Source organism: Microtus ochrogaster, chromosome 10 (assembly GCF_000317375.1).
Source record: "Microtus ochrogaster isolate Prairie Vole_2 chromosome 10, MicOch1.0, whole genome shotgun sequence".
NCBI classification, from domain to species: Eukaryota; Metazoa; Chordata; class Mammalia; order Rodentia; family Cricetidae; genus Microtus; species Microtus ochrogaster.
The window spans coordinates 32393048-32420155 of NC_022016.1; the positions used below are offsets into that span (position 1 = coordinate 32393048).

Here is a 27108-nt window from a genome sequence, read left to right on the forward strand (position 1 = left end):
GAACCCATTCAGTTCAAATTTATACCAAAAACATTCTTATCTATCTATCTATCTATCTATCTATCTATCTATCTATCTATCTATCTATCTATCTATCTATCTTTGTACCTACCTACCTATCTAATGTGCATTGGTGTGTTTGCCTGCATGTATGTCTGTGTGAGGGTGTTGGTTCCCCTGAAACCAGAGTTACAGACAGTTTTGAGGTACCTTGTGGGTGCTGGGAATTGAACCCAGGTCCTCTAGAGGACGAGCCAGTGTTCTTAACCACTGAGCCGTCTCTCCGGCCCCCATATTTTTAAAAGTAGAGTAAAACTGAAGCATTAAGGCTTTGGGTGTTTTCTCACTCTTTCTACTCTGCTTTCAATTTGTTGTAGAATTCATTTTCTTTCTTATAACCAGGGGATCTCAACCTTCCCAATGCTGTGATTCTTTAATACAGTTAATGTTGCAGTGACCCCAACCATAAAATTAATGTAATTAATGTAAATATCTGTGTCTTCCCATGGTCTTAGATGACCACTGTGAATGGGTCGTTGCCCCAAAGGGGTCGAGACCCAGATTGGAGATCACTGCTTATAACCTGTTTTTTTTTTTTCTATGTATACTTAACACCAAATATAACCAGAGGTAGACTAAGTGTGGACCTTTTGAGGCAGTGGGCTAGCATATGGAATCTGTTGCATTTGTCCAGAAGAGAAACACTGGGAAGAACTAGGGCCTGATGACCAAGAATAGGATCCAGGATGACATGAGGCTGAAGACGGGGTTAGACAGGAGCATGCAGGGGACAGAGCACTGGTACAGAACAGCTTCGCGAACTGGTGCATGCAGCATCAAAATGGCTTTCACCGAGCCTCAGCCAGTGTGTACTGCCAGTGTCACCTCAGTTAGGTAGTGCTAGAATCAGGTCACTGGAAGAGTGTGAGCCCATTCTTTCCTTCTAATATGTGTACCCACTGCACCATCACAGTTCCACAGCTCAAAAGTCCAAGTTGCCCCTCTAGTCCCTGGTTTCCCTGCTCCAGTTTTCACATGGCCAAAAGCGGAGACTCCTACTGGAAGGCTCTGGGAAAAATATACTTTCCGCTCCAGTCATATTGTTGCTGAACGTAATTCCAACATAGGTAAGACTAGATAGCAGTTTCCCTGTAAGCAACCAGGATTCCTGCCCAGTCACTAGATCAGTGTTTCTCAACCTGTGGGTCATGACCCCAAAGACCATTGGAAAACACAGGTATTTACATGATGATTCGTAAACAGTAGCAAAATTACAGTTATGAAATAGCAACAAAGGATCTGTATTAGAGTGTTACAGCATTAGGAAGGTTGAGAACCACTGCTCTAGATGCTTCCTTAGGCTCATTACCTTCTCCCTATACCCTTAAACACAGCAAGACCAGGGCAGATCCATCTCATATTTTGAGCTTTCCTGGCTTTCCTTTCTGCCTCCTGCCCGCTAACTGCCTTCCTCTTTTTTGTCTCATCACAGGCTAGTGTGTCTTCCTCTTTGCCATCACTTCCTGAGCTCTTCTGCCTTCCTCTTCTGCTTTTCGGTGCCCATGTGATAAATCAGGATAATCACTCCCCTTTAAGGTCAGCTAGCTAGTAACTGATTGTTTCTGTCAAGTCCCTTTATAGCCGAGTATAAATTAGTGTTTGCATAACCAGAGGACAGAAATCTTTCTGATTCTTCTTCCCACACCACAGTGGCCCATTCATCTTCATTTCCCAAGTCTGCATGGGTTTTAAGCTGTGTAAAGTGTCTGCCTGAACCCCCACAGTTACTGAGTCCTCGCTGGCTTCTCTAGACCGATAGAGACTGGTCCCCATTCTCTTGTCCGTCTCTTCCCCCACAAAATCCTCTCCGGAGCTTTCTTCCATCTCCTTCACCAACTCTGCCTTCCTCAGAAAACCTTTTTGTATTTTAGAATGCTTCCAGGTAATTTCCTTAAGTGTTGATACGCCTCGTCAAGCTCTAGGGACGTAGGATATCTGCCTTGTCTTTGACAATTATCAGGGACCCTTAGAGAAATGTTTCCTAAAACACCTTCATAGCTAACATATATAATTTTTATTCCTTTAACAACTTGGAAGGAAACAGTAACTAAATTACTATTATTACTAAGCTACTAGTCCTTACCAGAAACAGATATTGAATTTTAGAATATCCAAATGTGTCTAGTGGGATATTTTGAAGATAGTACCCAAGTTTAAACTTGAACTTCATTTAGGTTTCATGAATACTTTATATGCATAGCTCAAAGGTAATTTTATACAATGTGCATAATAATTTTTCCATTATTATGCAAATTATTAAAACAATTAGGTTTGTTGTGTGGAAACATCTATTTGTGGTTAATAGGAGCTCAAGTTTCAGATTTTGATACAGTTCGGGCTCCAGAGTAAGACTCTTTCTTGATATACTTATTTGAATTATTTGGGGAACCTATGAACTTACAACTAAGAATGCCAAGGTTTGGGGCCCCCATCCCTCCAATTTAGTGCATTGGGTTCTTGCTAAAGTATGAATTGTCAGCCCACATCAAAGGTTTAGTTAACCTGGAGTAGGATCCCCAGGAAACTGCACTCAATGTGAATGCCCGGATGGTGAAGGGATGTACCCACATGTGGTCCATGACCGAATAGTGCAATGTTGAAGCTCAAGTCCAAGATGAGGCTTTAGCTTCTGTCTCTCCAGTTTATAATACACATGCATATGATAATTTGTAATATCTAAGGTTTCTCCAAGTCCTTCAAACGTATTCCTCACGAAGCTATGCCTGGGTACTTGTTAGGGACACATGGCTTCTCCATGTTCGTAGAAGGCTCTGTATCTTTAGCACTCTGATGCTGGGACTGATCATGGCCTGCCTTCTGCACTGGGTTCTCCATATCCAGCAACCTCCAACCTTCATCCACCCCTTTCTATAGTACACTGGAGGAAATGCTTTATTTCTCTATCACAGAGGGAATAAAACTTTTATACAATTCCAAAGAAAGAAAATGAACATTTGTTAATAGTTGAAAGGAAAAGGCACCCTTAATAAGTTTTTCTCGTATGCATAGCTGGCGCTGTAAGACCTGAAGGAGTATCTAGTTTTTATAGACCCAGTACATCTTACCAATAAATGAGGGAAATTTCAGATGCAATCTCCTGTATTCTTCAAGAATACTAAGTATTATTATAACCCTGTCCTCCAGATGAAAAAATGAATTCCAGAAGGGCTACAATTCACGCAAGGCTCTACACCCTGTTAGAAGGAATCTGTGATATAAACCCAGATGTCCTCCTGTAAGCCTTACCATCTTTCTTTTCATGTACACTTAATTTATAGGAAAAAAAAACCCACACATTTAGTTAATACTTTGTATCTTTAAGTTAGGAGGTTCACTGATCCATTGTAGTTGTTGGCATGATTTTGGACATCAAATGCAACTTTAACACATTTCTATATACTAAGTAAGTTCTTTTCTCTTATAGTTCCCCCTTAACACAAGAGCCAAAAGAAATAAAATGTACATGCCATCATAAGTCTCCCGTGGGGCTTCCCCATACATTTGACTGTCTCGCCTCAACATTCAAAATAGGCACATACATATTTATAAACACGCTCCTTCCACTTATGCTTCCTTTCAACTTCCTCTTATCGAAAGGACCAGTCAGCCTTCAGCTGAGCCATCTAGCTCATTGGGCCTGTCCTGGTTTGGAAGCTGTTATAAATCCACACACACCTCCCGGGCATCTCTAGCATTCCTAGGAACTCAGATCTCACAATTCCCTCAAAGGTTTCCTCATTCTCCAGAGTTGTCCACCCGGCACACATTCCGTAGAAAGCCCCATCATGAACTGATTTCGCCAGGGCAAAATCCCCAGTCTTTGACAGAATGAAATGGACTAACTGGCCAGCAGGCCCTCTGAGGTGCCTGTGTGCCTGTCAGGTGAGATGTCAAGGATGTAAGACCCCAGATCACAGTGTCTCTGCGTCAGGGAGAAATGGCGCTCACTGGGTCTCCCTCCAGCACCACAGCCCCGGTGTTAGTGTGAAGCAGTGCTGAAGGCGGCTCTGGGGCTGCGCTTGCTGCTTCTTAGCTTACACCTCCTGTTTAATAGTCCTCTTTGATAACTCCTTCCCGAGAAGGATGCTGTGTCTTGGAATGATGGCTATGCTTTACATTGGAGAAGAGTCAAAGCTGCCTTTCATGTAACCCTTTCTGACGCAGCTACTGTCGAGCTCTAGAGTTAAAGTTTGGTGCCATTGATTTCTGGTAGAAAAATGTCCCTTTTCTCTGGAGGCACCAGAAACTTACAGAGAGGACTGTGAAATCAGTGTGCTCAAACATTAATGCTTTTCGGAAGCTCTTATGTATATTTACTAGATATTAAAAAATAAATATAACTATGCCATATTTTTTATGCCTTCGGGATGTTAGTAATTGAGAGAGATCAGAACCAGCAACATTATTCATATTATAACGTAAACACTAGATTGTCCAATGAATATATATAAGGGAATACTTCTTATATACAAAATGGACCCCAAATGCCACACCCAATCACAAATGATCTGGATTTGGTCTTTTAAACCAGATGATCATGGCCTGATCCACTTCCGGTTGCTGTCCAGAAGAAGGCAACTTACTGACCTGGCTCCAGAAGGGAGCTCTAGGTGGTCCAGTCAGCTGCCCTACTAGATGAGGAGCCAGGGATGAGCAAGTGCGCACCCACCTATCACCAGTGACCATCACCCAGGCTTCTGTGTGCTGAGCTGTAGGCGGCTCACCCTGTGTGTTCGCTGGAAGGGGCTTGTAGCAAAGCTGGAATGTATTTAACCCTGCCAGGCGGGATGGCTTATATTTATTCACACAAGGTCTTTTGGGAGCTCCTGGAACCTGCTTTATTCCAGTCTCATAAGAAACACTCCTAGGATAAGGAAGGGGAAGAGTGGGGATCTAGAGAACATCGAGTAAGTTACTTAACATGATTTTTGACTTCTTTTTTCTTTGAGACTATAGAACTAATTTCCTCTCATCCATACAAGTATTTAAGGAGCCAAGCAGTAAATGTCCAGATATTGTTCTCCAGTGATCAGATTTTAGAAGAAAGAATGGTGTTTGGATGAAGAAAAGGACCTTTGAGTTGCTGTTAGCTCAAGAAGACAGTAGCATAGTGTCTACTCTTTCACATTATTGGTTTGGAAAGAGGGGTCCCAGAATTCCTTTCTGGTCTGTCCTGTAACCTTTCAATGCGCCTGTGTGTTAACATCAAAGACATAGTCATACCTGGTGACCCTGTTATCAGCCAAGAAAAAGCCAACAGTTTTTGTGGGTGCGATTCAGGCCAGCAGGAGCAAGTCATGTTTCATGAAGAAAGCAAGAATAAATAGATACGATTGGAATGAGCAGGGACCATGCCAGGAAGGTGTGCACAGAATGCATTCCTTCTTTAGTGACAAGGTAACAAGGAAAAGTTGGCCAGACTTTTTTTGGTTGGTTGGTTGGTTGGTGGTGTTCTGGGAGTGGAGGATGCTGTTACATTTGTTTGTTGTTTTGAGACAGCTTTGCTGTGTAGTCCCAGTTATACTGAATTCGCTAGATAGTTTAAGCTAACCTTGAGTTCTTAAGTCCCATGCCTCAGTTTCCCTTACTGACTAGGCTTTAACGTGATCAGGTTTGCACATAAGAATAATCATACTAGCTCCACTGTAGAGAAGAATTAGAAATGGCCTATAGCAACAAGCAGGAAGACCAGGATCATGGCCTGAACTAAGTAACTGATTAGCAGAGAAGACAAAAGCAGGCAGACTTTAAAGGGCTTGGGAGATTAAATGAAGGAGAAAGAAAGGAAGAGAGCTCTGCAAATGGCATCTGTGCCCAGCAATAGAATGCCCTGAACAGAAGAGGAATTTGGAGAGATTCATCAAATAAGGGTTTCCAAGGAGCAAAGAGTACTTGGCAGACTACTCACCTCAGTGTTGTTTGGGCTATGCTTTTATTTCTGCTGCAGCTCAAGATTCCTCACACCATATAGCTATATTACAGAAATTAATTCTATAACATGACGATCTAAGGTGAGGTTCAGAGAGGTGCTTCACTGGATAAAGACATTGGCTGCTCAGTCTGATGACCTGAACCCAACATGGCCAAAGAAGAAAACCCATAATACACAATCACACGTGCACACAGATAGATCAGTTTCTCTTTTATCTAAACTGAACAAAGGTATTGATGTCCACAAACCTGAAAAATATATCAGCCTCCCTTTCTAAAGATTCCAAAAGAACACTGACACAGAGAGATGAACAAGCTGATTGCATCCACAGCCAGCATCCATTCATCTCTGGAATCTCTGAGAAGCCGACCCGCTCATATGGTTCTGATTGATTTTAATGGGATTCCCTTGCAAACCATAGATTCTAAATTATCCCTCAGTAGGTATAACATCTGTAGGAGATGTATTATTTATCCTGAATAACCCTTGGGTACTATTACACTACGTTCTGACAGAAGCTGAGTACATGGTCTTTTTATAGTCAAATGCCAACTGTTCACATTTTTTATTTCTTATGAACCACAAATGATACTTATTTATAACATTTTAATCACATTTAATTTCATGTTAAAATATCAAATTTAATTGTACAAGAGACTTTATTTATTTTTAAATTTTGGTTTGGTTTGGTTCACAAAGAATTTTTTGGTGTAGGGGAGGAATATTTTTCCCCCAAGTTTCAAGTTTAAACAACTTAGTAAGCATTCATGTTCAGCTCACAAAGAAAGGAATTTGCATATGAACTTGTTGCAGCCAGAAAAAAAAGGTATGAACATGCTCATAGTCTATGGGAGTTATCGCTATCCATGGAGGCTTCTGTTGATCCCCGTTCTTCTCTTTTCCTCCTTCCTGTAGGTCACTGGGTTGACACTGTCTCAGGACCTTGATGATCTCGCCATCCGCTACCTGGCCACTGTTCAAGCCATCGCTGTAAGATGTTTCAGTAATATTTCAAAAAACAAACAAACGATCAAAACCTTTGTGTTCTCATTATGTTCTGCCCCACAGATCTCTGAGATGCCCCATAATGCTTTTGGGGCTGTTTCTCAATTAGGAGAACCATTGCTTCAGAAAGATATTTGCCTGTCCAGACAGTGTTGATGACAAAGGTTCTCACCTGCCTTTATGACAAACTCCCTGAAATGAAAGCCACAGAAACCCCTTGAGCATCATGTTTGTCATTTGCCTGATGTCTTCTAAAGTCAGTATACCCAAGGAGGCAGATTCCAAGTACATGCGCAGCGGGAAACTGCTCTCAGCAGTGTTTGCTTTTGTACAACCCATAATACTGTTCGCTTTACCAAAGAGTTCTTTCTAAGGTTCCTTTAAATAGTAAGCCTCCCCAGAAACTTTTGGTTTGGGGTAGTTACGGATGGTTAAAATGATTAAGGAAAGAAGGGAGAACTTATTCGGAAGTGTGAGAGGCTCTTAAAGTGAGCTCCAAACGTAAACCAAACCCTCGAAGCTCAGACATTGCTAAGGAGGCTTCTTGTGCAGCGGCGCTCCACCGGTGGGCTGCCAGCAGCTTCTAAGCCCTGACGTCATATAAAAGTTGGCACATGCGCCTCTATTAGAAAGTGCATTTGCGGAAGTGGGTCATGGCTTCTAGCATCTTAGAGAAGGTGCTTCTGTTAGTTTTAGGAAGAGAAAAGAAACCCTCAGAAAGGAAAACTCAGCTTACTAAGTTATGATCGGCATTGAACCCATGGTTCATTGTTATTATTTAGGTATACAAGTGTGGATATGTATATGCCTATGAATGGGGCTGCCAGGAGCAGGCATTGTGCTTAGGAACTATAGTGAAGGGTGGTTGTGAGCTGCCAAATGTGGATGCTGGGAATTGAACTCACATCTTCTGGAAGACCAGCATATTTTTTATTTTTATTATTTGCTATTATCATGAGTACTAGTGGTGTTAGGGGTTGAATCCAGAGCCTTACCATCTGAGGTGAGCACCCTACCCAGTCTCAGAAATCTGTATCTATCCCTAAACAAAATTGCAATTTGCTTGTTACAGCTGTATAGACCTAAACAATATTCACTAGTTGGTTTTTCTCCCAACAGCTGTTTTTTTATAGTCTTACTATTTTTAATACATACACGCATATTTACCCATATCACCAGCAGAAGGACTATGTTACCCACAAGCCGTGTAACAGAGCCCCTGCAGTCACCTCGGTATGGCCCCTTCTGCAGAGCCATTGCAAAGGAATATGGAGGCTGCCCATTCAGTCACACAGCCCCTGTAGACTATAGACCAGACTGTTTCTCCCTTAAGCAGCTTCCCTCTTGACTTATACCTGGACCAGTTCAGTGAAACCAATCAAAGTGCTTTCTACATAGATGCTACAAGCAAACAAACAAAGAAGCAGGGGAAAACCCAGACAATTCTGACATCTGTCAAAATGGAGAAAGTGAAGAGAAGATGAAAACGGAAACATGTCTATCTTTAGTAAAGACGTGTAGTCATCATGTTTTGAACTAAGAAGATTTTCATGATACTACTAATTCAGAATAGAGTTTGGAGATATTTGTGAGATATTCATACACACACATGCACACATACCTATATATACATATGTATATGCATATATATATATATGTTCTAAATATTTTATGCCATCACCTGATTTAACCACATATTGATATTATGTTCCTCAGTCCACTAGAATCCCAAGCCTTAGTGGAGCACGTTAACTTGTTCATTGCCGCGTAGTTTATATATGCCAGAGCAGTGATGATCGGACACAGTTTATAAAATAAAACATTAAAGTATCGAGACTGTTTTAATGTTTGACTTGTGAATGTCCTTGTATGAAAGGGCTTGCAATTGTCCCAGTCACTTCCATTGAAGTGAACAGTTCTGGAAACGAAGAGATGCATGATGCTCACACCTTGTGAGCAAATCTAAGAGGTGGACATGAAAGACAAAGCTAAACAGGAGAAAGGTCAAGGCCATTACCCCATAGTGGTAAGGACTGTGACCCTTCAGGGGACCTCCAACTCTGTGCCTGGCACCAGAGTGCCTTGCCTGTGCAGGCTTTAAGACTGCAGCCCTGTACACCACGGGGCTCGTCTTTACATTTGAGGTGAGGGCAGGCCGTTTGCCAGAGTCTCAGGAGCTAGTGCACACGTTGTAATGGGAACCCGTGTCCACCGCAACCCCACTCCCACTCTCTCCGCTCTGTCACTGTGTGTTTTCCTTTGGTCTTTTCATAAAAGCTACAGGAGTGAAATAAGTTTTCAGACATTCCCAGAGCACCTTTTACTTAACACATCTTAGAAGCCATCATTCATTTTGGCCTGAATTTTCCACAGGCTACTTTTCCTGGCATTGCAGCAGGAAGCTCAGGCATGCAAAAGATTAAACTTAATAATGCATGCAGGAGAGGAGGGGGGAAGAGCCAGCTCTGTTTTCTCAAGTAGCACGCATTTGGGAAATCAATCTTATATTTAATGGGCCATACATACATTTAAAGCGATCCTATTTTTTCTGTCTATGGTCTTACTGACCTTTATAATTCCATGCAGTGAAGACATTTTAAGACAGATTTCCTGATAAAGCTTTACTGTAGAGTCAATTTAATTTGGGAGGGGTTCCATCTGTTTGAAAAAGTGTCTGAGTGTACTGATTTTCGAGGCAAAAATGTGCATTTTAATGAAGCATTTTGATGACAGATATTTTCCCATAATGTTCAGCTTGGGAAACAAATTGTTTCCTTCTTCCTGAAGATCGCCGTAGTGTCTGTTTGTTATTGGTAAGTCAGACAGTTCCTCTGTATGAATATCCATGCTTGGCACTCTGTAGCAAGGGAATGGATTTAAAGAGAAGAAAGTTAGCGCCAGCCGATGGGAAACCCCTCCATGCAGTAAAACTCTCTCTTGCTCGGCTTCTTTGAAAGATCTGTCAGCCACTTGGGTTCCTCCGCAGCTCCTCTGTCTGTCAGAATAGACCCTTAAGAAGTACTATTTTGCATTTGAAGTCTCTCGATTTGCATTTGGTTCTGTGTCCGCTTGGAATCGCCTAATTTTAATTTAAATTTCTCCATGCAAACATTTTTTCCAGAAAGGTGAGCACAGAAGCCTTTGCGCACAAAGCCCTTTGGTGGGCATTTCAAGAGAGTGGATCCACAGACAGGGAAGTCTGGAACACTGAAGGGAAGGCCGGGCAAAGGGCTGCCAGAGAGGGGAGTGGGAGACAGGCTGTCACAGTGCTGAAGGGAGTGCCTCTTGTTCAGGTCCTTGCTTTTCCTTCACAGTCCTGTGCTTCTCAGCGACCCCAGTCACAGACTGCGGATCTTGACATGAGAGATGACGTTGAGGGGCGCAGCAGAGCTCCTGGCGAGCCTCACAGCTAGGGGAGCCCTTTTGTGAGAGCTTCAGCTGCCAGCAGCTGTAGGGGCTGGGAGGGACATGCTGCTGCGTCACGCGCCATGTCTCGGGCCATACCTTTTACTTCTTTTCATGTTACCATTTTTAACAAGCCCCATTCCTCTGAATGAATATGATATTATTTGTCTTATTAGTGAATGGGAGTGGAGCCTTAGGTTGGGTAGGAGGAAGAAGTGAACTGCCTGTCAGAATGGGGCTTCTTCAGGGCAAAGCTCCTTGCTTTCGGCCATGCAGATCCCAGTCTTTGCAACAAGTCACAGTTAGGGTTAGGGCCTAGCACCAGCAGTCCTCCCGTGATCCATGATGGGCTGGCGAACGTCCATTGACCTCCTGAAGGTACCCGTTGCCGTGTTGTGTGTGACATTTTTTTCTGGGGTTCAAGTTCCCCCAAAACTAAAGAAAGAACATTTAAAGAGAATCACTAATACTTAGGCAAGGAATCAGCTTATATGTTACAACATGTTTCATTTTTCAAACACAGCACGACCACAGACGCTCTCTGAAGGCCAGAGTTTTATAAATCCATATTTTCACCAGATTCATGAGCAACTTCTACAAATATTTAAGATGTCTGTGCTGGAACTGCTGCAACTTTTGTTCCTGGCTGCCCCGGTGCTGCAATATTTATTGTAAACCAATGAGGATGTCATATCCCGTGACCCCCAGATCACCCTCTCATCTTCCTTCTTTTTTAGGGACTCGGAAAGATGTCCCTGTAGGGACCCTTATCAAGGGACTCTTCTCTTACCTAGACCCTCACCCAGCAGGGCTATTTACAGGCAGTGCATTCAAACAGCTGAGGAAAGTCAACTGTGGCTCTGGCCCTCTGTGACATGCTACCAATAGGCTCATGCAGTGCCTCTCTGAGGTCCTCAGTCAGTGACCCACGGGGCAGGATTCCTTCATTAAATTGGAGCTGAAGATACTTCCCTTAGAAAAGTCACACACACACACACACAAACACACACACACACACACTCACACACCAAAGAACAACAGAAACAACAGAACAACAAGACCAATAAAACAACAACAAACTCTCAAGCAACAGCACTAGGGAAAAATGCAAAGCCTTTGGCTAGCGAAGAGTAAAACTGCCTTTTTTAAATAGGCCCCATCTCCACGGAATGTCAGAAGCTACACGGATAAAGTCTCATCAGCATGACTGGCTGCCCAAATGTGAGCTGAAGAAGGACACCAATAGACAGCCAGAGTGGATCAGGAAAGCCCACAAGGCCTCAAACCTACACAAAGAACTACAAGGCATTGTGGGAGCAAGAGAAATAGTCTTCCCCAGGAAAGAGCACATCAACTGGTTATTCAATAGCAAATTGTCAGCCCTGAAAACAATATGTATATATGTGTGTGTGTGTGTGTGTGTGTGTGTGTGTGTATCTCACACACATGCATACATGTAACAACATTTAATGAGAAAAGAGACTATGAATTTGAAAGAGGACAGAAGGATATATCAGAAAGTTTGAAGGGTGAATGATGTAATTATACTGTAATCTCAAAAGAAAAGAATTAAAATTGCTAGGCCTCCTTAGCCTTATTCCCCAGGGAAAGGCAAGTGCGCTATCTGCCCGTTCAGCAGCCCCACCACTCAGGACAATCAGATCCACAGTCCCACAACGCAGGACAATCAGATGCGATAGGGACTCAGGTCAAAGCAGGAACTCAGTTTATTACTGTGAGCATCAGCTTATGTAGGTTAAGTGACATCATGTGATGGGGGGGGGGTACCTCCAGCCAATGAGAAACAGCTGAGCCCTCCCTCTAGCTGGAGGGGCCTCTACCTAGTTTTTGCCATCTCATCCTCACTCGGTCCCCTCAAACTCGAGCCAGGCTTTTCTCTGTCCTACAGGCCTCAAGGTACAGGCCCTGAGATAATTTTAGCCCAACAAAAATAAAATAAAGAGTAAAGAAATGAGCTGTGCTAACACCTAACTGTTTTTCTCAGTGTTGTATTACTCCTGAGAGAAGCAAATGGTGAATGCAGGGGTTTGGAGTCAGTCAGTCCCAGGGTAGAATTCCCTGTATGAACCAGCTGTGTGACCACAGGCGACATTATCTCCAACGCTCAACTCTCTGGGCATACAGAGCTCTGAGTGCCAAGCCAAGGTCATGCCAAATATGAGTGTCCCCAATCACTTGTTTCCACTGCCATCCTAATGTTTTTCTCTGCTTTCTCCTTTCAGTTTGGGACTCGTTTCATCATTGAGGCCATGCAGGCAGCAGGACACTCTCTCAGTACCCTCTTCTTATGTGGAGGCCTAAGCAAGAATCCCCTTTTTGTGCAGATGCATGCTGACATTACTGGTAAGCCTCATGGGGTGGGAGTGGGGACGATATCCTCTTTGGGTTGGCAACAAATGGGTGTGGCAGCTTAAAGGTAGGCTGAGGACAGGAGGCCATTGGAGGTGACTTACGTTATTAAGATAGGTGTACAACCTGTGTCCTCATGATGAGGAAAATGACTCTCAGGTATATCCAGTTACTGAACGGAACACCAAGACTGGCAAGATCTTAATTTGAGCATATACCCATCTTTGTTGAGTGCTTCTGAACCGAGCCTTATGAGGAATGTTGAAGATACAGAAATGAATAAAACATGACCTTGGCTCTGCAGAGCCCAAGGTCACCCCAGAAAGACAAACAGCTCGCAGACACAATAAACACAGTGTGACAAGAGCCCTGGGTGAGAAAAACATAGACGGAACTTCACTTAGTTTTTGACTGTGCAGTACAGAGCAAGTGAATGCAGAACCCAAATGCTGACAATAAGGTGTCTAACTGTAGACTGGGCCTGTAATCCCAAGGGCCCCAGATGCTGAGATTCCTTCTCTATGCCTAAGAATCAGGGTTCTCATCTTAAAGTCATACACTGTGTATCTTGTGATAGGCATGAAGCTTGGGGATAGTGGCAGAGTGGTCTGAGAAGAGCCCAGGGTTCCAGGAAAGGATCTCTGTGAGGACACCTTGAGAATGTCCGGCGGAAATGAGAAAAAGACATGAGATGCAAACGAACCCACTTAGGAGTTTATTATAAGAGATTGTGCTCACGGGGCCCGAGGAAACGGTGTGGAAAGAAAGAGAGAGAGTAAAGATGGCGCATCCGGCTTTTAAAGGCTTCCTAGCACACGTGCACAAAGGGAAAGATGTGCCTACGTCAGACGCTGATGACAGGCAACGCTCTGCCTACGTACAGGGGCTTTTGCGTGAGCACGTCAGATGCTGATGACACAGATGGCAGGTGACCTATGCATGCACACACAGGGGGTACATGCCTTACGGGTGGCTAAAAGAAATACACACCTGCCAGTGCACACAGGCTGATCTAGACTCCCATCTATCTGAGCCAATACCCTCACCATTCTCATCTTCTTCCCAAGTGTCTCCTGGGGACTGGCTCTTCTTCCAGTTCCTATTGCTGGGTACTTAGGTTCCAAGTACAAGCATAGGACAGGGGGAGGGGAAGTGGGGAGCATGGGCATTGTCTGGAGCTTCCACTCCTGCCTGACATGAGCTCACCTTACCCTGGCCTCCATTCCTCATGTCCCCAACCACCGTGTTTCTTACACCACAAGCAAGTTGGTGTCTGGGCTCAAACTATCTCATCAGATCTCCTTTTCTGCTCCAGGCCATGCAGATTCCTACATACGCGATCTTTATCCAGGAGACAGGCTCAGTTGATCCCTGCACATCAGATAGATGAAATTGAATAGAGTACTGTGTCTACCTTAGGAATGGGTAAACTGAGGCTCCAGACAGCATGTAGTATTAAGAGTAAAGCTAGGATGTTGGGATGCATGGACTTTGCTCGCCTTAGACAAGTGCCTAGTGTGTTAGTGGAAATCACACTTCAATCACTCCCACTAACTGCTGAATTAGAAAGTAGACTGCAGTGCAGCCAAGCAAACAGAGGACAGGGGAGTAAGTTCAATTGGCTTCCCTAAATCAGACGGTCAGGTAGAAACCAAACCAGATTGTGATTCTCCTGTTGACCGGGGTTTCTGGACCTTCCTTCCCTTTGTTACTCTTCAATGATGCCTGCCCTCTTCCAGGGTTTGTAAAACCTGCCGAAGTGAACTGTGAAGAGTGAAGTAGACAGAAGCACAAGCCGGATTGGCTGGGTGGTTCAGATAAGGCACAGATCTGCGGTGTGCTGTGATTTTCAACTATTTAGCCTGCAGTTAGCCAAAGCCTCCATCCCGCCTGGATGGAGCAGCTTTAGTCCAGGGAATGGGCAAAAGGGTAGCTGAGCAGGGTAGCCAGATATGACCTGGGCACAGCCTGAGCACGAAAGCTCCATCCTTTGTGAAAATGTGTCTTCCTCTAGTCCTGTGTCCCTAAGTCGAAGCCAGGGAGAGCCACTTCGCCACAAGCTCTGCCTTGGGAACTCTGTCCTCTGGGCTGGTGAATGGGAGGCTGTTAATGGTTGTTTGGGTTCAGATTGCAATTGGACCCTTTGTCTCTAAACTACTGGCCGGTTCCAGTTGTAGACAAAGAGACCTTTTCTTTGCCGAAAATTCCTCTACTCATGATTGACAAAGGATGGCAAAGTGCATCTGCCTCCGACTGCTTCGGCTTCTGTTAAACTCATTAATGCATCCGATAAAATAGCTCGCATTCCAGGCAAAGCCTCCCTCTTCCTGCCTTCACCCAGGGCTCAGAGAAAGGAGAGCATTGGAATCTGTCCTGTAAAGAGAGGCTGACGGAAAGGTGAGGAGGTCCTTGGTATCCTCAAGCCCTGGAATGTCTCCACTTTCCCTGTGCAGAACAGTTTAGAACAAGGCACAAGTCTGGTATGAAATCTTCAGAAGCACGGGTGAGAAAATGCAGAGCGGAGGAGTGGAAAAGAGCTGCAGGCCCGCTGTCTGACCCGGGAGAAGGCACTCTACTTGTGGGAGCCTGGAGTCCCTCTTCCAAAAAAAACCAGCAATGTTGTTATCTCCCTCATGGAGATCATTCTGAAGATTGGATGCTCAGGAGTTGGAGTTCCAGGCCCTTGCCTAGTTCCCAGTGAGTGATCCCAGCCTGCTGCTTTAATTCTTTCCTACAGGTAGCCCCAGGCCCAAAAGGAGAGGACGTGTGGAGAAAGAGACAGCTTAAAACTTTATAATCAGTTTTGTCCAGGTTAGGAAAAGCAGCCCTCATACCATCAAGGAATATGGACTGCACCAGCTAGGGATATGACATGGGCATGCAAGCACTTCCTGTACCCTGGCCATTGGCTTAACTGTGATTTCAAAAAGAAAGAAAAATTGTTTGTATGGACTAAGTAACTGTAGGTCTTCCTGCAGACTTGTGACTAAATGTTCTGTCTTCTAAATTGTGCCTCTTCAGTGCTGGCAGTTTCTCTAGTGTCTCCTTCTTCCTGTCTCACCATTAGTTCATTCATTTTTTTCATTTTTTTTTTTTCACTCATAAGCACTCCCTGGGTACCTAGGCTGTCAAGTGCTAAACTTGACTTCAGAATGCAAAGAACAGGATGGCATCACAAGGTCCATTACCAACCAGGGAAGCCTCTGTAGTCTTCTGACCATTGTGTAGGAGAGTACAGACCAGAGGTGACAGGGCCTGGCAGGGAAGGGAAGCCCTGCCACCTTGAATGAAGGGTTTGTTTACAGAGGTATAGGAAACCTAGGCAACCAGGGAGACTCCTACAGCTGCTAACCTGTTTGCTTTCTCTAGGCTTAAGCTGGAGGATCTGGAGCCACCAGCCTGAGATAGGAACTTAGTCCAGACTTAGCCAGAGGGCAGTTTGCAAATGAGAAAAGGGAGGCGTGGAGAGGTTAAATAACCTGTCTAATATTGCACAGCTGTGTCAGCACGGAAGCCAGAAGTCACACTCTGGCAGTCCAGCTCCAAAGTATGTATGCTGAACTATAACCTGAGAGCTAATGAGGGGTCCCCGTGTGTGTGTGTGTGTGTGTGTGTGTGTGTGTGTGTGTGTGCGTGCGCGCGCGCGCGCGCGCGCGCGCATCTCCATGCCTCTACTGTCCAAGGAAGCAGCCTGGGGCTCCTTCGTTTCCACTCAAAAATAGAGAAGTCATGGATCTATTGCAGAGGAGCTGAAGATAAAGGTTGCTTGGAAGGCTATATTCTAAAAAAGTTTTAGGTCGGTAGGAGGCCTGGGTGACATCAGAGTCACACAGACATGAAGTATGCACTCTGGCTGAGCCGCCAGTACTATTTTGTCCCCTCAGGACGGCAGATGAGACCTGTTCTTGGCTTTCACCACAGTTCTACACTCCAGCTCCCACGAAATTCAGACAGAACCTTTACTTGCCATCAATGCTACGTCTAACAATCGCAGCCACCGTGTCTGCAGGGCTGCAACACAGACCAGGAAATAAGTGCGTGTCACTAACCCACACAGTACACCCGTGCAGTAGATCCTGTCCCTGTTTGGAACCTGGGATAACCGGGGCTGAAAGAGTTACGGCGATTGTGAGGGACCCCAGAGGAAAGGAAGCAGGGAAGAAGCTAGGCCTGAGCTTCTCCCAGAGCAGTCACACCACCTGAGGGCTTAGAGGCACAGCCAGAGGCTGGCGGCCTGCTGTTCTAATTCTTCAAGTCCTCTGAGCTGTCTGTGGGGGATTCTGCCTCCAGACTGTAGGAGTGGGGGGATGGGAGAAGCTGACCTGACCTGGGGAGGTAGGTAGGCTAACAAGTATACCTCCCTGGGAGAGACAGGAAGAGAGCTGCAGCCTTTGTCTACCAGAAACTTTCTGCCATAGAACTTTCTTCTGTGGCATTTACTGTCATCTCTTGGCTAGAAAAATCAAGAGAAAATCCTGTGTAAGTAGAGGGAATTTTAACCAAATCTTTCAGATAAGGAAACCGAAGAGCAGAGAGGTGGGGACCCTAGCTTAGGATCCCACCATGAAGTCAGTGAAGATGCTGATGTGTAAATCATCTTAAGATCCAGAACACTGGGTCCAAATGGACCTTCAACCTTGGGGACTTGTCCTGTACCTGGTTTCTTTTTGCTCTGCTTGCCTTCAAATGCCTGTTTCGGTCTCACGTCCACGGTGTCAGCCATTAGCCCAGAGACTCATCCTTCCATCCTTTAGTTACCGTGAGCTGGGTCCCGCTCTAAATGTCAGAGACATGGTAGTAGACGGAATGTCCAGAGGTTCTCAACCTGTGGTCATGACCCCTTTGATAACCCTCTATCTCCAAAAAATGTTTACATTATGATTCATAACAGTAGCAGAATTATAGTTATGAAGCCACAATGGCTGGAGGTCACCATAGCACGAGAAACTGTATTAAAGGGTCGCAGCATTAGAAAGGTTGAGAACTACTGGCCTAGGCTTGTGTAGTGTCTGTTTTACCGGACAAAGGATAAGACAGCCTAAGAAGAGAAATCCATGGTAGAAAAGTGAAGGGGGAAATCCAGGGGCCAGTGAGCACTGTTGAAGATGCCTCGCTGTTTTAAATGCAATGACCAAGAAAGACTCAGTTTGTGTTTGCACCATGGAGAAAGGCAGTTACACGGGTATCCGGAAGGGCCCTAAAGCCTACCCAAGAAGATGCAAGAGAGATAGGTCCATGTGATGGGAGGAAAAGAGAAGCTAGAAGCTAGTAGAGGGTCGCGTCAGACTGTCCAAGGACTATGACTTCTTGGGGAGGTAAAAAGTCCTGGCAATGTGCACATGGGAGGTAGAGAATCAGCCTTCCCATGCCCGTACCTGTCATTGCATTGGAGACGTGAATAACCAGGGCACAGCCTGATCCATTTCAGCCTCTCCTGGGCCCAACAAAGCATGTAATAGAGTAGAGGGATGAGCCTAAATAATACCAAATAGAGCTGCCAGAAGCCAGAGACATGAGTGTCAAGGTCTCACAAGTTGATAGATGTGATTGGCTACCTTGAAGCTCTTGGCCAGTGCACCAGTAGGTACAAGGCAGAGAAATCCCCTGAACCTAATATCCAGGGCTTGAGGGAGATAAAAGTATTGCTGCTTTGACATCAGGTGTTTTGCTTCTGGAGGTGCTTGCTGACTCCCCGCAACCCTGGTCCTGCTCACTAACCAGGGTGTGACTTTGTCCTGTGCAGGCATGCCTGTGGTCCTGTCACAAGAGGTGGAGTCTGTCCTTGTGGGTGCTGCTATTCTGGGTGCCTGTGCCTCTGGGGACTTCACATCTGTGCAGGTATGTTCGGATGCATGGGCGGCTGTGGTCCCTCCCCTGTCTGAGGCTGTCTGTCCTCTTGACAGAAGCGTACAACTTGCAAAACACACACAGGATATAATTAAGAAATGATAGGTTGCAGCCAGAGAATGGCAGGCACTGGCAGCCTTTGACGTAGTTACTGCCGCCTCCCTTTTGCTTCACCTCTGTCCGTATGAGTTGTCCTGCTTTGCTCTGCTCTGCTAAAAAGAGCTCCTAAATTATTGAGCCTCAGTTTCCCCTTGGCCATTTTTCTTTGACCAAGTGAAACAGGTAATGCTCAAAATATTGATCTTTCATGTGTACTTTAGAGTTTAATTTGCTTATTTGAACTGCATCGCTTTCCAAATATTGTCAATGCCTCTATCAACAGGAAACACAGAAGAAAGTGTTTGTTTAAAAAAAGTAAAAGAATTAAAAGTAAAAATAAGGAACAAAGTATAGGAACCCATAAACAATTTTCTGGTGATGATTGAGTACACAATTTTGCTCTGAGCTTCCTGGAAGCCAAGACAAAAAAAGAATGCATGATAAATTGCATAATTCTCATTTTCAAAAAGAGGAAGCATACTAGTTTCTGGGAAGAGACAGGCTCTTCCTGCTGTGAAATCACAAAAGACATTGTACATGCTGAAAGCTGTGAAAGGCTCTGAGTGAGCAGTAAAATGATACAAAATCTTAAACAATGAGTATGAGGGAGAGGCCACGATGACAGGCTCTGCAGTAAGGGCTGGAAGCAAGTCAGACCCCCCAGGTACCAGCTGTAAGTCAGAGAACTTAATGCCTTGCTCACACATCCCAGAGTTAAGAACCGGGTATTCTACCAGTACCCCAACAATTAAAGTTCAACTTGCTGTGACTGTCTAGAGTGGCAGGTACTGAACTAGGTTCTTTAGGATCACTTTCTTAATACTTATAATAGCTTTCCATGGCCCATAAGAGAGACCCAGAAACTTGCAGAAATAGAATCCCATTTCCCGGTCAACATTCTCCGTTCTGGGGCAGGTGGCACATGCCCCCTTTCGTGACAGTGACTGTGAAACAGCTCCATTAAGGACCTACATCTGCTCATGGACCTGTGCGTGTTTTAATAGAAGCCTTTAAACAGGGGTGGTATCATTGAATTGTCGTTATCTTTTGGGTTTCTGAATCCTCTCAAAAACAGGCTGAAAATAAAGAGACACTGTCATTAGAAAGGGAACCTCTGGCTGAGAAAGGCCTAGGCTCTTTACCTGCCATCATTTTCTAACCAAATCCACGTAGTCTTGAGCTCTGTGCTTGCTTGGACACACTCAGGGTCACCTGTCATCTTCAGTGCTTACTTAAAAAAATGCTTAAGAATGGAGCTGGATATGTAGCTCGGTGGTTCAAAGCACTCTGCTGCCCTTCCAGAGAACCTGAGTTCGGTTTCTAGCACATTAGATGGCTTATGAGCGTCTGTGACTCCAGTACTAGGGAGCCCACTGCTCCCTTGGCTTCTGAGATCACCTGCACACATACAGGTGGTGCATATGCATTTACCTAGGCACCCACACATACACATAAAACAAAAGTAATTAATTAATCAATAAAAAGTAGTGTGCAAGACTAATTGCCTTTGTTACGATTGACTGTAGAGATAAAAAGCCTCAAAGCCTTTAAAGTCTTTATAAGAAGAAGCCCTGGGGTGATATATCTAGAGCTGCTTTGGAAATATAAATACTTGGCATTGTTCTTTTCTTCAAAGACAAAGCAAATGGCCTGGGGACCAGCTTAGACTCTGCAAGGTGTGAACTGAAACAGACCTCCTTTCTGTCTGTGGTTCATACTTTTCAGCCTAAGCTTCAACACAATCTTATCTTAGAACTTCCAAGATCCTAGCTTCGTCCTCACAAGAAAGCTCAGGGCTTCCTGCCAGCTGCTCAATTCCTGCAGCCATCATGGTGGGTCTTGTCTAGATAGCCTGAGTCTGGTAGACACGGCAGAGTCATCTCCTTCAGGTAAAGGAAAGGCTTAGAAAAAATGGGTTGCAGGAAACATGGATTGGCAAGTTAGAAAAGGGCTGATATGTGCCTTGAGAGAAGAGAAGGGGTCCCAGTCTGCTAAGCCCATGAATGGCATCGTCAGTGGGTAGAGTTTGCACCTTCCTTTTCCAGTAGCAGTGGATGAAAGTGGAGCCGTAGCAGTGGTTTTACTCAAAGCTATTGCAAGCGCCTACGTGCCATAAGCCTGAGAGGATTTTGTCAGCTGGAAGAAAGGGACAATGGTGGGCTTTCCTGGAAAGGTATTAGAGAGGGGCTGTGCCCCTGTTCCATGGCTGCTGCAAATCGTGACACACGCTGATGGTTCTTCACATCCCTGCTCTTTTTCCCACTCTAGACTCAGCCGCCTTCTCTGACCCTTCCCTACCCTTCTCCAAGTCTTCTCGCTATTCCCTTTTTAAAAGAGGAACCCCAAATAGAGGATGAACAGTGCCCTGATGAGCTGTCCTTCAAGAAGCCTTCTAGACCAACTCCACTAAAGTGTGTATCTTCCCTCATTGCAGAAATGCTATCTGTGTGTCTGCAGTTTAATCCTGTACAGCCGGGACACCAATATGCTGTTCTTGGTGTCAAAGTCCAGATGCTGAGCTGTGTCGGGACTAGTAGAAGGGAGGCATCATCCATCCTCTTATTTCTATGTGTGAAATCCACATAGTCTTGACCTATGACATTGCCAGCTAATCCACTACACTACAAACTAATCCCCTCTATTTCCAAGAAACACAGAACACATCATTTGGCGTTGAGAGCGAAGTATAATACTATGAAAATTAAAAAAAAAATAAGTCCACGAAATTGCCAATCTGATTATATTTTTCTTAGTATAAGATGGAGATAAAGTATGAAACTAGTTTCAGGAAGTTGTGAGAGAAAAAAAAAACCAACTAAATGGTAGAAACAGACCTAAAATGCCTTGCCATTGACTGCTTCCTCCAGGCCTCCCGCAGAGGTCATTAACCTTCTATAATTTGTTTTATCTTAAGAAGCAAGTTTTGTTCCACAGTGCTTGTTCCAGCCTTGCTATTTATCTCAAACTCTCCTCCCCTTCCCCCGCTTAGCTCCCTAAAGCCGTGGATTGAAGATCCCTAGGCAAACAAGTACAAGGGGCAGTCACCAGTGCCCAACAAGCACCCATAGCCATTGTAAAGGGAGTGCTGGTGTAAGGAAAATGGCCAAGTCCATGGGAAGCTGCTCCTCAGCCCAACACCTAAGGGGTGCCCCTGTCAGCCACCGCCTGTGCACTGGACTGCCATTAGCTTCCGCCAGACCCCTGCTTTGCCCAGACAACCACCTGGTAGTTTCTCACCCCTTCTATAGCGTGCCCACAGGGTAGACTCCCTCCATGAGGACAGCAGTGCCCTGCTAGGTCAGTCTGCACACAGACTGGTGGAAGCCACCCCTTGCATGCTTTGCATAAAATTTGTCTCGTTTAGAGCCACATGGTTCATGAACTCTGTGTGATGCACTTCAAAGCCTTTGGTTGTGTATACAACATATTTCTTGTTTTGGTTTTGTGTGCGTGCGTGTGGGGTCAACTTGCTGTGATTTGAGTCCTGTTTACCTTTCTATTACCGTATATACCAGTTTTCAGCTCGTAATGTAAAGCTGTATCTCAGCTTCTGGAGGTTGGGAAAGGCTGACGACAAAGGTGTTTAAAAGTTGGAACCAACTGTTTCTTGGTGCATTCAGTCTTAGTTTGCTTGCCTTGGCCCCCACTCTGCCAACCTTTTTCTGAAATAAAACTGATAATGCAAGCTACTTGATGAAAAATTAGAAAATCCAATAGAGAAAGAAGAGAGATGTAAAAACACTGGTTGTATTCATCTAAAACTACTTTAGCAATTCTAATTAATATCCTAGCCTCTATTTTTTTTGTTTGTAATTGAAATCATTTTAACTGTAAAGTATGTTCATACAATAAACATTGTTTTATAATCTTTTCCCCCCACTCAAGAACATGTAATAAACCCTTTAATTCAGTAAACCATTTCTTCTGGTTGTATAACCAGAAGCCCCTGTAGGATAGGCCTTATTTATTCCATTGGACTTCGGCTGTTTTGGCTGTTTTAGAGAATGTTGCAATTAACATCTCTATAGCTAAGTTGTTGCTCATAGTCTAAATTATTTCCATAAAAGAGATTGTGGAGGTATGTAGAAGTTCACTCAAAATCTCTGCTGAATTTTTAGGCTCTTGTTATACACAGTAACAATTTATACACTCACCAATAGCATCTGAAAATTCAAGGTTCATGTTTCTTGTGAATTAAGTTCCGTTTATCTTTCGTGCTCAAGCATCTCCTAATCCGATTCATTTTGCATCTGGTTCTGATAACAGCATGTTTAGTAGACGTTTGCCCTTTACTGCATACGTATGTGTTTCTGGAGATATGAGATGCTGGGTTATAATTACATAGATTCAGATTTCAGATTAAATTTTCTTAGTATGGATTCTGCCCAGGAAGCCAGTAAGACTTTGGAATGATAGTTAACAGCTTCAAAAGGAATTAAATTGAGAATGTGATGTTGGCTCTAACACATGTTAAATTTATTGCCACAGGTAATTAACAATGCTTTCTTGACTTTATGCAAGCATTTCTTGCTTCTAAAACACAGAAACAAATTTGGGTTCTGATTAATTATCAGTCTCTTGGTTCCAAACCAGTTTGTAGAATAGCACCCTGGGTGTAAAAGTCAAAATATTTATTTCAAAATTAGAAATCTATTTTTAAGAATAAAAGACATGTAGCATCTGATTCTCCTACCCCTCACAGGCCTGTCACTTTCCATCTGTTGCTGTCCTTAGTATCATAGGAACAACTTAGTAGGTGTTAACAGGGCCCACTGTGCCGACGAATACTCTGATGAACGGGAAAGACACCGTATAACCTTGATGGTTACATAGTGACCCCAACCCAACTCCTGGAAAGGACATAGATTCCAAGATGGTAGGCAGCTTAGCTGCCTTTCACAGGCCGTACAGTGCCTAGGAAATCACTGCTTGATCGGATGTCAAACAGAAATTAAAACAGAAGTGTGCTTGCTCTGTTTGATCACCTTATCATGCTAAGGAATGTTGTCATACTTTATTACTTGCTGTTTACCTTTTATGGAAATAGATATAAAACACACCAAGGCCTTTACCTAAAAGGTAGATTTAGAACAGTGACAGAATTAGACAGAATATCTGGTCTAATGAGGGCTGGAGAGATGGCTCAAGTGGTTAACAATACTAGCTACTCTTGCAGAGGAAGCAAGTTTGATTCCCAGCACCCACTTGAAGGCTGATAGACATCTGTACCTTGGGTTTCAGGGGATCTAATGTCCTCTTCTAGGCTTCATAGGAACCAGGCAGGCACATAGTGCACAGACATACATGCAGACAAAATACCCATACACATACAATAAAAATAAAATTCATCTAATGAATATATTCTTCCATAGCATTGCTCTTTCCCTTCAATTTTCATTAAGAAATTTTAAGAATCAGGTTTCTTATAAAATTAACCATGGTCAAGTATCTACTAGGTCATAAAAAATGTAGGATTACAGAGGTATATCTCTAAAATAAAGTTTACCTCATTCTTTAACTTGATTTTGTTTGAGGCAATATTTGATTCTGGTGCAACCTTTGCTCTCTATATTATACATACACATGCTTATATATTTATATTATATCATATATGATTTGAGATAAAATATATAATTTTGTAAAACAAATGAATATGATCTCTCAAACTATCATTAATAACAGATTTCCATAATGTCCTTGTTTGAATAAACCAAAATGAAGTGAATAGGTAGCGTGTTTTTTCTTTTCTTTCTTTCTTTCTTTGGTTTTTTGGGTTTTTTTTTTTGGATTTTTGTTTTTTGGAATTTTTTTGTTTTTTATATTTTGACAGAGTTTCCCTGTAGCTTTGGAGCCTGTCCTAGAGCTAGCTCTTGTAGACCAGGCTGGCTTCATGCTTTCTATACATATACATAGAGTCACCACAGTAACTTAGGTTGTGCAATCTGAGATCAGGAAAGACAAAGCCTTTAGTAAAATCAATAATAAATGGAGAAGAGCCCTTACTGCACATTTGAACACACACACACACCCCATATATATACACATACACATACACCCCTACTGGAAAAAGGCTTGATTCAGACTCTTGTAACATACAGTCTCACTAAAGTTTATGAGACAGTTCTGATTGCAGTCTTAAGAACTGTACAAAAGAAAACCCATCTTTACAGTTGCTTGCTGGGGTCTTTGATATTCTACAGTGAACCACTGAGAAAGAATCACTGGCTTAGAAATATGAATGATGCACCTTTTTTCAATTGTATTTCAAAGAATCTTTAGCACTTAAAATTTTATACTGTCCTAGAAGATATATCAAGGAAATTTTCTACACTATCATCATAAGAATCTTACAGATGGGGAAAGAGTGGCAGAGATGCTAAGGGACAAGTCAACTGAGCCAATTGCTAAAAAGTAATGGTGTCAGAAGCTAAGTCCTAGCATACGTCAATCATTGTGACTATTCGAGAGCTGAGTAGCATTACTATTATTTAAAACCTGGTTATCAAATTAAGTGGCCAGAAATTAGAATTTACATGTATGGAAATGTCACTATCTTAATCAAGATCTTCATGGATAGAACAGAGTGCGCTTTCATGTTAAGATAATTTTAGAGAGTTGGGAAGAGGGACTATTTATTCAATGTATGGTGGTAAGGTCTGTTGTGAGAAGCCAGAATCAAGGATGGCATAGCAGCTGCCTGATTACAGTGACCCTAGAAGGAAAGAGCTGTGCTGTTCACCTTTCTTCTCTTGGCTGGACTGAGTCAGAAGGCAAGAGAGGACCTTGATGTGCTGTGTGCCTGTCACCCTGTACAGGAGCAGAGCCGGGTGCTGAGAGCCTTCAGGAACATATGATGTCCAACACAGTCTTGTAGAATTGGATATTCAGCTCACTGTATGTGACTGAATCCTGAATCGTTTTTTTAGATTTGTGATAAGGACGTTGTCTCGGATGTGAATCAATATGTCACCAACTGTCCTCTTTGGTTTGGCCTACATTTTATTCGTAGCAAGATGTTCTCAATGAAGGAATCAGTGTGTTGGCTTATACGATGGAGTGAGTTATGTACGCTGCAAACATGGGCCGTTTCAGGAGTCTCCTAGCTCTGCAGATAATGAGAACCCTTCTGGTAAAGGAATTGAAGACTCCCATGTTCCTCCTTTTGTTTTCCTACTGTAGTAGCATCTGCTAAAAATAGTCAACCTAATGTTTTTATTTGTGTGCTTTGAATTAGGCACAGAGCTAGGGCGCGTTAGATGAGTTTTAGTTCAGTTATTCACCTCCTCTCGCAGGTGCAACTCAAGTTAGAAACATTGGTCATGTGCCCTTGCTCCTCCCTCACAGGTAGCCAGAGGCAGAGCTGGCAGTTGAGCCTAGATCTGGCATGGAAGCCGGCACCCTTCACTGTGCTTAGGCTACCCAAGAACCATAGTTCAGATTTTCCAATATCAACACACCCAGGAAACAAAGTGGAGTTGAAGAGGAATTTCCTAGAGTGACAGTCATGACTGTGTTCCTTGCTGCGGGGAACAACTGAGAACGGTTCCTCAAACAGTGACACCCCAACTTGTAGGAAACCGGGACCATTTATAAGTCTTGCTCAGTCCTGTCAGCCAGGTGGGAAACAAATTTAATTCGTTTCAAAGCAGCTGCTATCTGTTTCTATGGCTAACCTGGGATGTTGCGAAGGAGCTAGGGAGAAAGAATTCATGCGGGGGATATACATCCTTGGAAATGTTATTAATTGGTTGAGTAAGACCAAACAGGGAAATAAAATATCTGCTCTTTACTAAGTAAAGGCATCTTCCTCCCCTAGCTCATTAAAAATTAAAAGCACTCTTGGCTTAAGTAGGGCAAATTAGTAACTAAGTGCTACATAATCAACCTGGATAAACATAATGTTGAAGGCGAAGCCAAATTAATCACTCCACTGGTTTGTTTTTGGCCCATTAATGCACCTTTTCCCCGTGTGTCCTTCCTGTGGTGTCAGGATGCGTGTTCTGCTCCTCCATGGCTGGAGGAAGAGTGGGCTGTGACAGCTGGGCTGACAGATGACAGCAGCTCCACCCTGGAGAAGGTGTGTGTTTACGTGGTCCAAAACTCAAAGGATGCAGCTAGGACCTGGGTTTCAGCCTTTAAAGGGCCATCCTCTGGAGAGCTGGCACGGGACAATAACAGCCTAGGTGGTGGAAGTTGAGTGAGGTGAAGCCTTTTCATCACAACACTTCCCAGGCTAGGGAGGGAAGGCAGTGGATGTGTGCTGGCCCAGTGTGGAAAAGACGTAATTGAGGTAACAGTAAAGACCATTTGCTTAGCCGGGCGTTGGTGGTGCACGCCTTTAATCCCAGCACTCGGGAGGCAGAGGCAGGCGGATCTCTGTGAGTTTGAGG

At 43.8% G+C, this 27108-nt stretch overlaps 1 protein-coding gene across 3 annotated transcripts in view; it reads left to right on the top strand.

The window, feature by feature from the left end:
• The window catches only part of Fggy (FGGY carbohydrate kinase domain containing), a 373913-nt gene that overhangs the window by 279147 nt on the left and 67658 nt on the right, over window positions 1–27108 (top strand). For all 3 annotated transcript variants that reach the window (XM_013348239.2, XM_026781785.1, XM_005352745.2), the window contains exons 12-14: window positions 6908–6982; window positions 12646–12766; window positions 18516–18610. In XM_013348239.2, coding sequence (XP_013203693.1) covers window positions 6908–6982; window positions 12646–12766; window positions 18516–18610 — 291 coding nt within the window. The remainder of the gene's footprint in view (window positions 1–6907; window positions 6983–12645; window positions 12767–18515; window positions 18611–27108) is intronic.